This window comes from Lepidochelys olivacea (genome assembly GCF_965140295.1).
Source record: "Lepidochelys olivacea isolate rLepOli2 genome assembly, chromosome: 6".
In the NCBI taxonomy this organism is placed as follows: Eukaryota; Metazoa; Chordata; order Testudines; family Cheloniidae; genus Lepidochelys; species Lepidochelys olivacea.
In genome coordinates, this window is record NC_140416.1 from 11,482,305 (window position 1) to 11,497,605 (window position 15,301).

At 58.2% G+C, this 15,301-nt stretch overlaps 3 protein-coding genes across 3 annotated transcripts in view; 2 read left to right on the forward strand and 1 right to left on the reverse strand.

The window, feature by feature from the left end:
• Nucleotides 1–15,301, forward strand: part of SAXO4 (stabilizer of axonemal microtubules 4) — a 167,859-nt gene that overhangs the window by 113,475 nt on the left and 39,083 nt on the right. The gene's annotated exons all lie outside the window — the stretch shown is intronic.
• TMEM216 (transmembrane protein 216) lies at nt 294–5,402 on the forward strand. The gene is made up of 5 exons (XM_084632213.1): nt 294–355; nt 2,811–2,912; nt 3,416–3,508; nt 3,917–4,118; nt 4,689–5,402. Exons 1-5 carry the CDS (start codon nt 343–345, stop codon nt 4,702–4,704), a joined length of 426 nt encoding a protein of 141 aa, XP_084488339.1. The 5' UTR covers nt 294–342; the 3' UTR covers nt 4,705–5,402.
• LOC311521879 (fascin-like) lies at nt 5,548–13,118 on the reverse strand. Its single transcript, XM_084630557.1, has 7 exons — nt 12,792–13,118; nt 10,963–11,212; nt 10,230–10,511; nt 8,264–8,382; nt 7,436–7,592; nt 6,627–6,800; nt 5,548–6,018 (listed from the first exon to the last, which is right to left on the reverse strand). Exons 1-7 carry the CDS (start codon nt 13,110–13,112, stop codon nt 5,819–5,821), a joined length of 1,503 nt encoding a protein of 500 aa, XP_084486683.1. The 5' UTR covers nt 13,113–13,118; the 3' UTR covers nt 5,548–5,818.

Sequence of the window (15,301 nt, forward strand, 5' to 3'; positions counted from 1 at the left end):
CCAGGTGTTAAGCCAATAATCAATGGGGGGGCGTCTGAGCCTGCAGGCCCCCCGGGGGCCGCCCACGGCTCGGGGGACCCTGGGCTGGCTGGAGAGCAAGGGGAGCAGAGATGTCGGGACTCCGGGAGCTGGAGCTTTACGCAGAGCCCCAGCCCGGGGTACCTGCCTCCGCCACCCAACGTAGCCCTCGCTGCTCAGGCCCGGCGGGTCCTCCCGCACCATCGAGCCGCGGGGCTGAGCCGGATGGAGCGGCGCGAGCCGCTCTGGCCCCGCACTTCCGCTTCCCCCTCCCGCGTTCCCGGAAGCGATGGCGCTGGATGGCAGTTTCCATGGAGATGGAAGATGGCGCCCAGAAGTAAGTGCGGGACTGGGGGAGGGGATCCCGGATTTCCCTCCTCCCCCCTCCAGCCCAGTGTGTGGGACACCCTCCCCAGGAGCCTTCACCGAGCACGGGGCGGCAGCATCCCTGGGGGGCAATTCCGGGGGGGGGGCTGTGCCACGTGACTCCTAATCCTTGCGGGAAAGACACGTGACCTCCTCCCTATCCCCACCTTCGGGGGCGCACTTCCCCCTGCCCCACCTTCTACATGGGGTGCCACGTGACCCCCCACTTCCTTGACCACCTTGGGGCTGCCACGTGACCCCGTTCTCGCGGGAAGGGTCCTTGACCTTCCCCTCCACCGGGGGGGGGGGCACGTCCCTTCCCCCACTCCATCCCAGGGGGGCCACCTGCCTCCCCTTCCCCCACCCCATGGACGGAACTGTGCCTTCCCCCCCCAGCCCTGTTTCCCCCTGATTGCCTCCAAGCCTATCTCCCCAGGTGGTGATGGAGAGGGTGTCCCTGCCCAATCGCCCCCTCCTGGACCTTCAGGAGCTGGCTTAAAAACAAAATGAGCAGATTTTATCTCTCAGGAAAGCACCGGGCACCTCCCCACCCAGATCCACTGCCCCCAGCTGGCTCAAAGGGTGCTGAAAAGCAGCTTGCCCTCAGAGCCCAGGCCTGGAAGCCTCAATGCAAAGTACAGAGCTACAGCCAGCAGGGGCTGGGATGAAAACAGTCAAGAGTCAGGCAGCGTTAGCTTTGGCACTAAGATCCATTCTCATCACAAACCTGATTACCATCGATCGGTACCTTGAAAACACCGCTTACTACAGGGTTCTGTCATCTTATAGACTTTAAGGTCCGAAGGGACCATCATGATCATCTAGTCCAGGATGGGCCAAGTTTCACACCCCGCTCCCTGGCGGAAGCTCGAGGGCCAGATTAAAACATTTGAAGGGCCTCATATGGCCTCTGGCCCATAGTTTCCCCACCCCTGATCTAGTCTGACCCCCTGCACATTGCAGGCCACAGAACCTCACCCACCCACCCCTGAAATAGACCCCTAACCTCTGGCTGAGTTACTGAAGTCCTCAAATTGTGGTTTAAATACTTAAAGTCACAGAGAATCCACCCTTTACAGACATATTCCTGGGAACTTTATTTCACCCCAGTCAGAACAGAAGACAACAGCCATGGGTCTCTGGCTTGTTACTTCCAAAACATCATGTTCTGCTGCTGAAAGACCAGCCCACACAGCTGACAGCTTGTCTGTCACATCACTGCTGTTGGAGTCAGTGTTTCACTTTGGCCTGAAGCACCAAGCAACTAGGAACAGCCGGCTTGGAGAGTCTGCAAAACCAGCTCCTGCTGCTGAATTTCACTCCTTGCTGCCTGACACCCAGCTGTAAAGTGGGGCAGGTGGCACCCTACTGTGCAGCTGGGCATGTGCAGGAGCTCTTTGATCTTAGCTGGACCTGCTGCCCTGCCAGGTTTTCTTTTTAAATACCACTGTCCTGTTCTCAGAAATCCTCTTCCTGCCAAGAGTGGCTCCAAGCAGAGGGAGAAAAACCAAAATATAGTGGGGAAAGCTCCTGCCTGCAGACAGAAAGTGGAGAGGCTTAGAGACCCACACTGCCTGCTTCTAGCAGAGAAGAGCTGACCACGAACCAACGGCTGGAAGCTGAAGCTGGACAAATTAAAATTAGACAGTAGGCCCATGTTCCCAACAGTGAGGGGACAGACCACGGGCAAAAATGACCCAGGGAAAAGGGGGATTCACATCACCTCTATGGAAGATGCTTTAGTCAAACACGTTACTGGACTCATGCCAGAAGTGAGGTCAGCTCCAAGTGGCAGCTCACCCAGCCTCTGGGGTAACTTGGCAACCTGTGCTATACAGGAGGTCAGACTCAGTGATCCTTTCTGGCCTTAGACGCTATGAAATCACAATAGCACCCAGCAGCCCCAGCTGAGACCAGGGCTCCATTGTGCTGCACTAATGCATTGCGAGAACCAGCCCCTGTCCCCGTGAAACAAACTAGACAAAAGCTGGGAGAAAGGAAGGATTCTTATCCTCATTTTACAGATGGGAAACTGAGGCCCAGAGAGACTCGGGATCAGATTTTGAGGTGCCTAAAGAGGCAGGTGGGCACCTGTCTACATCTTTAGGTGCCTACATCTCTTTGTAAGTCTGTGTTTAGTGGCTTGACCAGGGTCATGCAAGGAGCCTGTTGCAGAGCTGGGAAGGGATCCAGGCCAGTACCTTGACCACCTATCCTCTGAGTCAGTCCCTTGTGTTCATCCTATCTCAGAGAGACAGACAATCCCTCATCCTATGAGGACGGGGCTCCCATGGGGAGTTAGGGGTTAATGCAGCTCAGGCCCTTCTGGCTTCCTCTGCCCCCTTTGTGGGGAAGAATGAGGGCGGCAGGCCTGCATGGGGAGCAGCACCTCGCCCATTCATGCTGTTCATCTGCCCATCCCCTAGGCCGCCAGCTCTCCTCTACACCCCTGGAAATCCTGCTCTTCCTCAATGGATGGTATTATGCCACTTACTTCCTCCTGGAGATCTTCATATTCATCTATAAAGGTGAGTTCCCTCCGCTGCCATTCCAGCCTCCATTTCAGATCACTAGGGCTGCCCGCTGTGCTGTGCCATCAAGTGCCACTTGACTGAGGGCAAGGCAGGCAGGACAAGTCCAGTGGAGTGCCAGCTGACTTATTCTGCCGAAGACCCTCATGCCTCTCAGCCCATGCATGCGTTTCAGCCACTCCCAGCCCGTTGCAGGGCTGCGTCTGGTGGGAGGAGGAGTAAGAGGAAGCCATTAGCATTTGGCTCTGATGCTGAGCAAAGGCCAGGACCTGTTAGATGAGCCTCTCTCTGCACTGCATTTCTGTGGTCCTGCTGGCACCTCTCTAGGGCTCTCCACCAGACTTGCCGTCCCTAGAGGAAGGCCTTCAGGCTGAGAACCACTAGCTGTTCACGGCCATCTCCTCTTCCTTAGGAGCCTGTCCTGGGTGAGGGACAGTGACATGCCAGAAAGAGGGTTTGGGGGCCTTGCACTCCTCCTGAAACAGGGCTTGTGTTCACAGGGCTGCTATTACCATACCCCTCTGCCAACCTGGCCCTGGATCTTGTCATGCTCTTCCTCTACCTCGGCATTGAAGTCACTCGGATATTTTTTGGTGAGTGCCTAAGATGAACAACAGGGCAAGCAGCCCCTTGCAGGCAAACACCTCTGAGAGGGCTGGACTGGTGCCTGATTTCACTGGGCCGCCAAGCAGCCAGCACATGACTGACTTTTGCTCACTCAGCTTGGAGATGGATCAGTGCCTTGAGCTGAAGAGCTCTTTGCCTGAGCCATCCAGGTCCCTGGACCGGGGCCAGATTGGAGCCAGAGCCCTAGAGAGGAAAGGCTCCATGTCCCATTCCCTGCCCTTGGGCTGGATTGGAGCCTGTGTCCTAGAGGGGATAGGCTCCATATCCCAATCCCCCAGCAATCTGTCCCCACAGTCGTGCCCCTCCAGGAAGCTGCATGCGTGACTGGCTGCAGGGTAGGGATCAGTTGCCTTACTAACTGTGCCACGTGGCAGGCTCCAAGGGGAACCTGTGCCAGCGGAAGGTGCCGCTCTCCATCAGCCTGGCCTTGACATTCCCAGCGGCAGTGATGGCGGCCTATTACCTGCTGCTGCAGACCTACGCCCTGCGGCTGGAGGCCATTCTCAATGCCATCCTGCTGCTCTTCTACGCTGTCGAGCTGCTCCTGGGCATCCTCACCCTGGCCTCCTTTTCCAGGTACCCAACCCCCGCCACTTCCTGCCCTGAGAAGCAGCAGCACTGGGAGGCAGTGGGAGACTGAGCAGGTGTGGGCAGGGTCTGGAGGGGTAACACGGGGCAGGGGAGGAGCTGGGATGGGGAGGGAGACAGGATCCAAGGGGTGAAAAAGCACTGGGACAGGGGGAGACTGGACCTTCTGGGCTAGTGGAAATGAGGGAATAACTAGGTAATGGGCAAAGAGGGAGGCTGTGGTGGAGACAGGGTGAGGGAGGGAAAGTGGGGAGAGAAAACGCTGATGATACAAACAGGAAAGGCTGGGCAAGCGGCTCATGCACATGCCTGGGGATCAGGACTCTTGGGTGCCATTCCTGACTGCCCTGCCTCGGTTTCCTCATCTGCACTCCTCTCCTCTGATTGGCTGCCTCTCCCCACTACGAGGACAGATTCATGGGAGGGTGGGGAAGCAGTTGGGGTGACAGGGTTGCCCAGGGATGTGAGGGAAGCTCCCCCCAGCCAGAGCCCTGTGCAGGGTGGGGTTGGAGAGGCTGCTATTGACGGCCAGGCTCTCTCCTGTTTATCTCCCTCTAGGGTGGATTCGTACTAAGGCTCCATCCAGGTTGTTCTGGGCCAGACAAGGCTACGCATTGCCCCAGTGCCTGGGACCGAGGCCACGCATTCCCTCCCTCCACAGCTGGTCTGATGGCAGCGTCCCAGCCCCTTGGAGCAGAGCTAGACCCAGCCACAGCCACATTCCACATCAGCCCCTCCTGGGCAGGAAGCCACCGCTGGTGTGCCCAGTGACTTGGAGAGAGACTGTAACTCGCATCCTGGACCTGGCGCCTCATGAAGCAGCCATTCCATGTGCCCAGGCATCACTCACCCGCTGCAGGCACCGCCCTCCCCCACCTGCCAGGCATTGGGGGGGAAAGGGGGGGAAGAGGCTGCTGGGAGCTGTCATGGATCCCATTCTGGCCCCTACAGCCAGGGCTTAGAGTTTGTTCGAGCCCACGCACACAAGGCCAGGTGGCCCCTGGCCCAGACCACACCCCCAGGGATCATGCCTGCACCTGCTGTGTCCTCCCATTTCAGCATGGGGGCGGAGGGGCAGACGCCCAGGGCCCTCCGTAAGTATTAATAAGCTCCTGTCTATCGCATGTGTGCAGTGACTGATGGGGAGGTGTTTGCGCCCATTCCCCCAGATTCAGTGTTGTTTGCTGTAGCAGTGACTCGTGGCACTTTTTCCCCTCCTCTCGCACCCTCCGAATCAATACTATTTTCCAATAAATATTTATTTTTCTGCTACTGCTGCTGCCTGGAGCCTTTTCATTAGAGTAGGGCTTCCCCCAGGGGGCAGCAAGAAGGCACCTCCCTCCCTGGTCCACTAGAGGGCAGCAACAGCCACCTGCTCCCACTTCAGAGCACATGAATGCTCTCTGCTCCACATAGCACTGCTCTGGCTTGGAGAAGCCCCATTAACTCGCCTCCCTCCCCATGGGCCACATCTCCTCCCAGCAGCCGGCTCCAGGTGGCAGGCCAGGCCCATGCCAGCGTGCACTGTTTGCCCCAGCCCAGACCCACTCTCCGGTTAGCAGGAGGGATACTGATAGTGAGGAGAGATGGGCAATGACTGGGTGGCAGCAAGAGGGGAGGGGTCCCAGCAATAGGCTGGCAACGGCTGAGACAGTGGAAGAGAAGTTTATTTCAGGGGCTAGCAACCCTCAGTAGCGGAAGGGTGTGGCAGAGGCTGCGTCTGAGGCCCCTGCCCACAGGCGGCCCCCTGCCTCCACCACCAGGTACTTCTTGTTGGGAGCCTTGAGCACGAGGCAGCTGGAGGAGACGAACTGGAGGGAGAAGTTGCTGGGGTGGTCTTCACTCGCCATGACCAGCCCGTCCTTGTCCAGGCTCCAGTACTTGTTGGCTGCAGGCCAAAGGGGGCAGTTAGGGCCAGGTGACATGAGGATCATGGCGGAGGGGGCAGCCACCGTGAAAGGCACACTTGGGTTCATGTTAACCTAGGGAGGCTTCCGCAGGATGTTACGTGTGGAATCACTCCAGGAGATGCACACCAGAACCTTGCTGCAGAGCGGACACTAGCTGGGGCCAGCGTGGACTCTGCTCCTCGAAGGATTATGGGAGAGGCAGGAGGCGCTTCCCCCTTTCCTTTGGAGTGCTGGCTACTGCACCAGATGGGAAGGGGAGGAGCTGGGGGCCTTCAGCAATTCATTGACTGTGTCCCCAGTGACAGAGGAGGGCATTTCCAGCCTGGGCAGGGGTACCCTGGGCAACCCCACTTCCTAAGACGTGGCCAGGGGCCCCTTCTCCCACCTCCAGTGGGGATCCCCTAGCACCCCCATCCCCAGGGATACCCCAGTGCCTGCACAGCCTCATCACCCTGTACCCCCACAGTCCAGCCCCTGGCATGGATACCCTGGTACCCCCCCCATGCCTAGTACTCCCCAGCCCATTGTATCCCCAGCCTCCTGGCGTCTCCACGCCCAAGCCCCTGGCAGGAACCCCATGCCGCACCGACTCTGAAGTGGCAGAAGCCGTCCTCGCTGAGCGCCAGGGTGCTGGCGTCGTAGGCTGGCCGGTTCCCGTCCAGGCGCTGCGTCCCGGGGAACAGCCCCACGAAGCCAGCCTCGCTCTGCAGGATCAGCAGGGGCCGGTTCACCAGAAGCAGCAGGAACTCCTCCTTCTTGCCTGAGGGCACAGATCCCAGCAGGCAGCGTTAGCTCCAGCTGGCCCCACATGGGGCTCGGGATGGAGGCTACCGGCCCTGCAGAGGTGCTGTGCGGGGGCAGAAAGGGCCAAAGCTCAGTCAAGTCAGGTCAAGAGGGGCTGCTGCTGAGAACCATCCCTTTGGTATATGGGGGGGATAGGGGGAATGGGGGTAGGTGACGCTTCAGAGTAGGGCCCTGGACCCTCCTTCCGTCCCACCCCTCCAGGGCAGGGATCGAGTGGAGAAACCAAAGCTTCTGTGCACCCAAAATCACCATTGCTGCTGAAGAGCAAGCCCTGGAAATGGACACTCTCCTTGCAGGGCAGGCTTGGACCCTGCTCCTGGACCCTGCTCCAGGACCCTGCTCCAAGGCCAGGGCGAACCCTGGCTGCAGCCAAGGGGGGCAGTTAGCCCAGTTTCCACCTCCCCAGATCACTGGCACTGAGATACCCTGGCCTCATGTCACGTGAGTCCCAGAACAGCCACTGCATGGGAGGGATTTATCAGCACCGCCGCAGGGCTGGATGGGAAGCGTGGGGCAGTGAGGAGAAAGGGCCTCTATCGCATTGCCAACCCCCCTCCCTGATTAGGGGTATCGGCTGCACCCTGCCCCTACCTGCTGCCTCGGGCACCAGCAGCAGCTGCCCGTTGGGCCTGGTGGCCACTTGTCTGCCGTCAGCCATTCGCAGCGTCACCCTCTGCTCCCGGTACTGGAGTGAGAACCAGACCCCCTTGTCGTGGGTGCTGGTGCTCACCACAGAGTCATTGGGGCCCTGCAAGGAGGCAGCATTACGGGGCAGGGCGGGTGCTCAGCTCTCACGCTCCCCCTTTGGGGGGATCAGGAGCTGCTCCAGCTCCCAGCGGGAGTCTGGCCACAGGCCCAGTCCTTGGAGTAGGGTGACCAGATGACCTGATTTTTGGGTCTTTTTCTTATATAGGCTCCTATTACCCCCCACCCCCGTCCCGATTTTTCATATTTGCTGTCTGTCACCCTACCCTGGAGCCATATTCCCCTGTCACCACCTGACGCCCCGCTAGGAGAGGGGCAAACATAGCTCTGGGGCAGGGCTAAGGAGGGCACCAGCTAGGCACAGGGCTGGGCAGAGGAGGGACAGAGGGACCAAGATTCAAAGCCCTCCTGCCCAGACCCCTAAGGAAGGGGGTTTAACCCCTAACCTGCTGGCACCCTCTCAATTGGCCACTCCTGGAATGGGGCACACTCTAGCAGCTGGGATTGGATAGCAGGGCAGGGGAGAGCCAGGGCCAGCCTGCCCTGTGCTGGCAGTTGCCTACATCCCTCAGTCCCAGGGATGTGTTCACCCCTGCTGGTGGATCGCAGAGCTGCACCGTGGCAGGCAACGCGCTGCAGGACAAAGTCGGTGGTTCTGTCGATCTCCCCTCATTGGGGGATCTGTGCCAATCCCCTGGCTCCGGCCACACTCACCACGGCGAGGTAGGTGCCGGAGGAGCTGCGAAAGCAGGCCTGCTTGGTGACATCATTCAGCAGCAGCTGGAAAATCTCCGTGTTGCCAACGGACATGGCGTTGGCATAGATGTCAGCCCCTGTGGGCAGCAAGAGATGCATGGTAACAGGACGGGCAGCATGGTGCCAGCCCGGAGAGTCAATAACGCCCTCCCCCATGGCCCAGAAGGGCTAGTATGTGTATCGCTGCTGCCCTCTGCTGGCTGCAGCCGGACCTACTCCAGTCACGGCAACTTCCATCCACCACAGCACATGGGGATATGTTGGCTCTGTGAAGAGATCCCAAGGGCTAACTGGCATGCTGTGGCTGCCCACATAATGCAGAGCCCCCTTTAAAATATGAATGGAGGGTAATTAACAAAGGGACACCTGCCTGAGGCTACAGGCAGACAGCCTGAAACAACAGCTAGGAAAGGAGGTGCCAGCATATCCGACAGCTAGACGGACTGTTAACCACAAAACTTACTGACTATCTGTTAATGCCAAACCCCATGGGCCCGTGTTCAACATGTGGGGGCAGCCCGGTGTACAATGCTTTACACAAAAGAAACAACACAATGCAGATTTCTGTATTCACTGGGTACAATATTGCAAATGACTTGCATCTTTGTCAGAGACCACCGGATTTAGCTGCAGAATTCAGATCACTCCGTAGTGTAATACAGATAACAATAGGGGCCTGAACCAATTTCATAAATATAAAGGGAAGGGTAAACACCTTTAAATCCCTCCTGGCCAGAGGAAAAACCCTTTCACCTGTAAAGGGTTAAGAAGCTAAGATAACCTCGCTGGCACCTGACCAAAATGACTAATGAGGAGACAAGATACTTTCAAAGCTGGGGGGGGGAGAACAAAGTGTTCTCTCTGTCTGTGTTGTCTTTTGCTGGGACCAGAGCAGGAATGCAGGTCAGAACTCCTGTAAAGGGACAATAAGCAATCTAGTTAGATATGCGTTAGATTCTGTTTTGTTTAAATGGCTGATAAAATAAGCTGTGCTGAATGGAATGTATATTCCTGTTTTTGTGTCTTTTTGTAACTTAAGGTTTAGCCTAGAGGGATTCTCTATGTTTTGAATCTGATTATCCTGTAAGGTATTTACCATCCTGATTTTACAGAGGTGATTCTTTTACTTTTTCTTTAATTAAAATTCTTCTTTTAAGAACCTGATTGATTTTTCATTGTTCTTAAGATCCAAGGGTTTGGGTCTGTGTTCACCTACGCAAATTGGTGAGGATTTTTATCAAGCTTTCCCCAGGAAAGGGGGTGTAGGGCTTGGGGGGATTTTGGGGGAAAGACGTTTCCAAGTGGGCACTTTCCCTGTTATTTTTGTTAGACGCTTGGTGGTGGCAGCAATAAGGTCCAGGGACAAAAGGCAAAATAGTTTGTACCTTGGGGAAGTTTTAATCTAAGCTGGTAAAAATAAGCTTAGGGGTTTTTTCATGCAGGTCCCCACATCTGTACGCTGGAGTTCAGAGTGGGGAACGAACCTTGACAACAGATAACAATAGGGGCCTGAACCAAGATCAGACCCCATTGTGCTAGGGGCTGTACAGACACAGTGACAGTCCCTGCCCTGCAGATCTGACTGTTTCACTACACAAACGGAGGACAAAGGACAGAACATTATCTCCATTTTGCAAATAGGGAACAAAGGCCTAGAGAGACGCAGTGACTTGAGCTAGGTCCCACAGGGAGCCAGGAAATGAACCCAGATCTAGTCCCAGTCCAGTGCTGCAACTACTAGGCTTTCTATGTGCCGCATGCCCCAGAGTACATGGAGCCTGGCTGCCAGGTCCTCTCCTGCTGCAGCATGTGCTGCCCGTCCGGAGAGCAGCCCAGAGGGGGGGCGGGTCTGGAGTGGCAATAGCAGCAGGGCAGGTGGTGCCATCTGGGTGCAGCACTGGGTTCCCCATCCTGCCCCACTCACCCGGCCTGCAGCAGACAAAGTGGCCCCCGGTGAAGGTGCGCAGCGAGACCTGTGCAGCGCTGGGCTCCAGAGCAAAGAACTCGTCGCACCCTGGCTTGTCCGTCTTGAAGGTCTTGACGGTGTTCTCCCTCCCGGTCAGGTACCTGCCATCTGCGTCCCGCAGGGCCAGCAGGCCACCCCGCAGCTCCAGGGAGTAAAGTGTTTGAGGGGACAGCTCGGCCTGTAGTGAGCCGTCGGCAGCCAGCAGGCTCCCAGCCCCGCTCCACAGCCCATACTTCCTCTCTAGAGACAGGGCAGGAAGGCAACATTAGAGAAAGAGTCACCCTGGCACTGGGGCACCACGGCCCAGTGCCGCTGGGCTAACAGCTCTCCCAGCTGTATGGTATCTGAGCCACTGGCAATCCCAGTGATGCTGTGGGGCACATGCAACAGGCCAGCATGCACCCCACCTCATCCACACCTACATTCCCCATCCCACCCCAGTACCCTGGCTTCCCACATCCTTCCTTGCACCCTCAGATCCTTACCCACCCACCCCAGTGCCCAATGCCCCACTCCCCTGCTCACATCTTCCCCCTCCTCTGTGATCTGCTCCCACATGGCACCCACCCCACACCCAACACCTCCCCCCCCCCACCTGCTCCCTATCCCCTTTACTCTCCAGTACCTCCCCTCAGCTCCCCCACCCCAGCAGGGCAGAGCGCCCCTGAGGCAGCAAGGAGGGGCTGCCCACCTTTGAGGTCGAAGTGGAGGGTGATGACGGCCTCGGGCCCCCAGGGCAGATCGCGGTCGCAGCGCATGTGCCCGGTCTGCTGGTCACAGCGCATGTAGCGCTGCTTGCCGAGGTTCAGCATGTGCCCGTTGGGGTGCTGGGCCAGGTGCAGGCTCCACTTCTCGCCCTCACTCACCGTCTGGGCAAAGCAGGTGACGTTGGCCTCGGCCCCACCCAGGTAGCGCTGGGAGAGCTCGCACTGCAGGGACACCTGCCGGGAGGGGCAGCCAGTCAGTGCCAGGGTGGGGGCGGGCACAGGCGGCTCTTCCCTGTGGGCAGGGCACACGCCCAAGCAAGGAGGGGCCGGTGCCAGCATGCCTCAGGGGGCAGAGCTGGCTCCTCCTGTGCAGCCCCCAGCACAGCAATCCAGGGCCCCGGTGTGCATGTGGGAGCCTGGCAGGAGCCAGAGGAAAACCTGGGTGTGTCGGCACATGGAGGAGAGAAGCCAGCATTGCCACATGAGCCACGCTCAGGAGCCAGAGGGGCCGGGCCAGCTGGAAGAGGGCCCAGGAGAGGGGTACGTAGACCTCTCCCACCTGGGCTGCAGTGGGACCAGGGAGCTGTGGGATCCCCCATTTCCTTGGTAAAGTGAAGGTGGGAAATCCGCAGGGCCCCTATGTCTGAGGAGAGGATGTCTGGGCCGTAGAGCACAGCAGCGTCCCCAGCTGGGTCCCTCTGTCGGTGCTGACACGTGAGCTTTGACGGCTTGTCGTCTGCCTGCTCTTCAGCCCCTGGCTCCGCCCGACCCATGGGCAGGACCCTCTTGACCCCAGGATCCCTGAGCCATCATTGTCCCTGGCTCTGCTTCAGCCCACATCCAAAGCGACTCAGTCAGTCCCAGCTCAGGAGCTCCACCCCCCGCCAGCCTCGTGGCTTGTTCCGAGGCTCCCAGCCACGGCATCTGAGCCATGGGCGCCTGCCCCACTGGGCCACCAGGTTGAGATGTGTACCCCTTATCTGCCCCAGACCCCTCAGCAGCCAGCCCGGGGGAAGGCTTTTGGTCACTACCAACCCCAGCCAGACTCCAGCCACTGGCCTGGAGGCAAAAAGTTCCTCCCCCTCCCCGAAGCTTACAGTGGGACCAGCACCCTAAGAGCAGGCCCCGAGCCGACCGGCCCCCAGGGAGCACCCAGTCACCTCCAACCAGGGATTTGCACTATAGGGACATAGCAACTCTGCCCCCGGAAAGGGGGGATTTCTTGGGGGATGTGTGGCCCCCTGGTGGCTGCAGGGTAGAGGATCTGAGCAGGCACAGGACAAACTTCCTTCCCAACTCACTAATGGTGGGGGGACTGGGATGACCCCACCCCTCCTGTGTTGTAGAGACCCACTACTGGTGGGCTGAGGCCATGGCCACTCTCCAATATAGTGTGGTGCCCCTAAGGCCTTGGCCAGAGCACAGAGATTGCTTGGTGGGAGAGCGAATTCTGACTTGACATGGCACCCAAGCTCATCTGCACTCCCTCATGTCCTGGCTCAGTGCAAGGACCCCCACTGAGCCACGGGGAGGCCCTTGGCTTGGATGATATTTGCCAGCTGAGCCCCACCCAGCTTTGCTCCTCCCACAGCTGTCAGGTCCCCCGAGGTGGTGTGCTGGGGGATTGCCCATAGGGAGGGCAGGGAGCTGCAGGCTCTACCTTGAGATGGGCTGCAAGGTGCGGGAGCAGTTGGGGGCTCACACCTTGCCCTCCAGGTGCTGCTGCAGTAGGAGGGAGGCCCAGGCTCAATGGAGCTGGTGCCTGGGGTGGGGGGCAATGGGGAGTTCGGGTGTGTGTGTGGAGTTTGCACACCTTGCCATCTGGGTACTGCCGCAGCAGGAAGAGGGCACCCGGGCCCGGGCTCTCCTGGTCACAGGTGACTTTGCCGTTGGGATCGGCTGCCAGGAAGCGCTGCAGGGAGCTGAGCAGATGCACCCTCTGCCCGCTCTCCTGGGCCTGCCAGGCAGCCCCGGCTCCCTGTGAGGGCATGAAGCGCAGCACCCAGACCTGGCGGAGCCGCAGCACCGAGCCTGTGGCCACCACCTGGAAGCGGAAGGGTTCGGCGCTCAGGTACCGGTTGGCAGCATTGATAAGGCCACAGGGCAGTGAGGGGGGTAGAGTGGAGTCAGCCATGGGGCTCTGATCTCTCCCACTCCTCCCACCTGGGCCACTTTATGCTGCTGATTGTGCTCAGACACGCCCACAACAATGGACACCAGGCAACTGGGCAGTCATTGCACAGGCCCCACCCACTCCACAGCCCCACCCACACCATGGCTCCACCCCCACATTATGAGCCTCCCCCCAGGCTCCCATGGCTCCACCCCCAACTTGGACATGTCACTAAGGGAGCAGCATCCACAATGGAGGGGCCCTACCAGTGCTCCATCCCTACAACCTTTGGGGATGTTACACTTGCTGGTAAGGGCTTTGGCCCAGCCCTCACAGGGACCACAGCCCAACCCCCACCCTGCAATAGGAGCAGAACCTCATCCCCTCCCCGGCCCTCCAGCTGCAGTCTTCGACTCCAACCCCAAGCACTGCCAAGCCAAGTTGGTGGCAGGTAAGGACACCCTGCCCCAGCAGGACGGAACAGGAGGCAGTGAAGCCATTGAGAATGAGAGTGCACATGCCACCCCAAGGAGAGCGTCTCACCCAGCTCTCCTCTTCCTGCAGGCTCCAGAGCATCTCTGTGACAACCACGATTACTGGGGGGATGGAAAGCTGGGGGGCCAATAGCTGACATCAGAGCTGCAGCATCTCATGGCCCCACAGAAGTGCTGGAAGAGGACAAGATTGAGCCTTGCAAGACTTTATGAGGGCCTTAAGGTACCAGCTGCAGCTGCTCAGCCCCCTGCAATCCCCAGAATGAAGTGAGCTGTAGCTCACAAAAGCTTATGCTCAAATAAATTTCTTAGTCTCTAAGGTGCCACAAGTACTCCTTTTCTTTTTGTGGATACAGACTAACATAGAATCATAGAATATCAGGGTTGGAAGGGACCCCAGAAGGTCATCTAGTCCACATGGCTGCTACTCTGAAACCAGAATGACCAGAGTCAGTTCAGGGCTGCCCCAGCCACTCTGGCCTGCGCTAGTAGGCAGGACTTTACTCACCAGGGTGAAAGGCAGCAGACTGAGCAGTGTGAGTACAGACTCCTGACTATGGCCTAAAGCTCCGTGCTACCACACCTGGGCTGAAGGGTGCAGGGGTTAGTGGATACAGTCTGATGGTTGCTGGCATTTGAGCCATACCTGGAAAAGAGTAGCCTGAAAGGGCAGCAGCTTGCAAGATTGGGACCATACAGGGCTGCTTTCTTAATCGCTGCCAGCAGGATGCCTCTAGGAGGCAGGCAGGCTGTTTCTCTGCAGGAGCCACCAGCCAGCCCTTGTCATCCCTGGTGGGACCCATTTCACATGTGACCTGAATGTCCCTCAGCTTCGCAGGACCTCAGTTATTAGTCCAAACTCAAAGAAGGTATTGTACCATGGGACCCAGCCCAGCACGCTACTGGGTGCCACTTTTTCTCAGCAGGGTGGCAGAGGATTCACATTCAGTTTCTACCTATCACTCTAGGGGGCTCTCAGTGGACTTCATATGTAGCTGGTCAATGTAGGTGCAAAATCACAGCTAGGCAGGGGACCTGACTCCTGTCATAGCATATACTTCCCTCCTTGCATCTTCCTCCCCCAAATCCTGCTGAGGGCCACAGCTCCTTCAGCATGGGGAAGGGGACCACCCCCACCAATAGAGTCATTGAGTCAGAGTTCAAGGCCAGAAGGGGCCACCAGATCATCAAGCCTGACCTGTAATCCCCAGGCCATCACCACCAGCCTAACTGGATGTGCTCCACTCTCTCCTTCCCCTCTAGCTTGGGTCTCCCTCCCTCCCCACACAAACGCACACCACAACACGGTGCTTAACTAACCAAGAACCAGTTCATAACTGACACCAAGTCCCAACCCCTTGTGCAGGACTGCCAGAAGCCTGTATTTGCCAAGCGTCTTCCTTTTACAAGGAACCACCCCAGAAATGCAACTTGGAAGGGGCCAATCAGGTCCCACTTAGTCCATCAGGATTGGTCCCAACAAGACGTCGTCTAGGAATTTGTCCCTAGTCTAGTTTTAGGTGTCTTCAGGGCTGGGGTTTCCCCCACTTCCCCTGGGAGATTGTTCTGCAGATCTCACCTCTGCGTGGTCCTCTCCATAGGGAAGTCTACAACTAACCTGCTGCCATACCTCGCTTGAGAGCTACCTCCAGCTCCACCAACACTCCTCCAGTCCACCCCACAGCTCATGTTAGCTGCTTTTGCCAGAGAGCTGCC

Bases quoted from the DNA above. Each gene is read 5' to 3' on its own strand.
- LOC311521879 (XM_084630557.1), bottom strand. From the start codon at position 13,112: ATGGCTGACTCCACTCTACCCCCCTCACTGCCCTGTGGCCTTATCAAT. The intron at 11,213-12,791 runs GTGTGCAAACTC...CCCTCCCGGCAG, and splicing joins GGCAGTACCCAGATGGCAAG to GTGTCCCTGCAGTGCGAGCT. The intron at 6,019-6,626 runs GTGCGGCATGGG...TTTGGCCTGCAG, and splicing joins CTTCTGCCACTTCAGAGTCG to CCAACAAGTACTGGAGCCTG.
- TMEM216 (XM_084632213.1), top strand. The intron at 2,913-3,415 runs GTGAGTTCCCTC...TTGTGTTCACAG, and splicing joins CTTCATATTCATCTATAAAG to GGCTGCTATTACCATACCCC. The intron at 3,509-3,916 runs GTGAGTGCCTAA...GCCACGTGGCAG, and splicing joins AGTCACTCGGATATTTTTTG to GCTCCAAGGGGAACCTGTGC.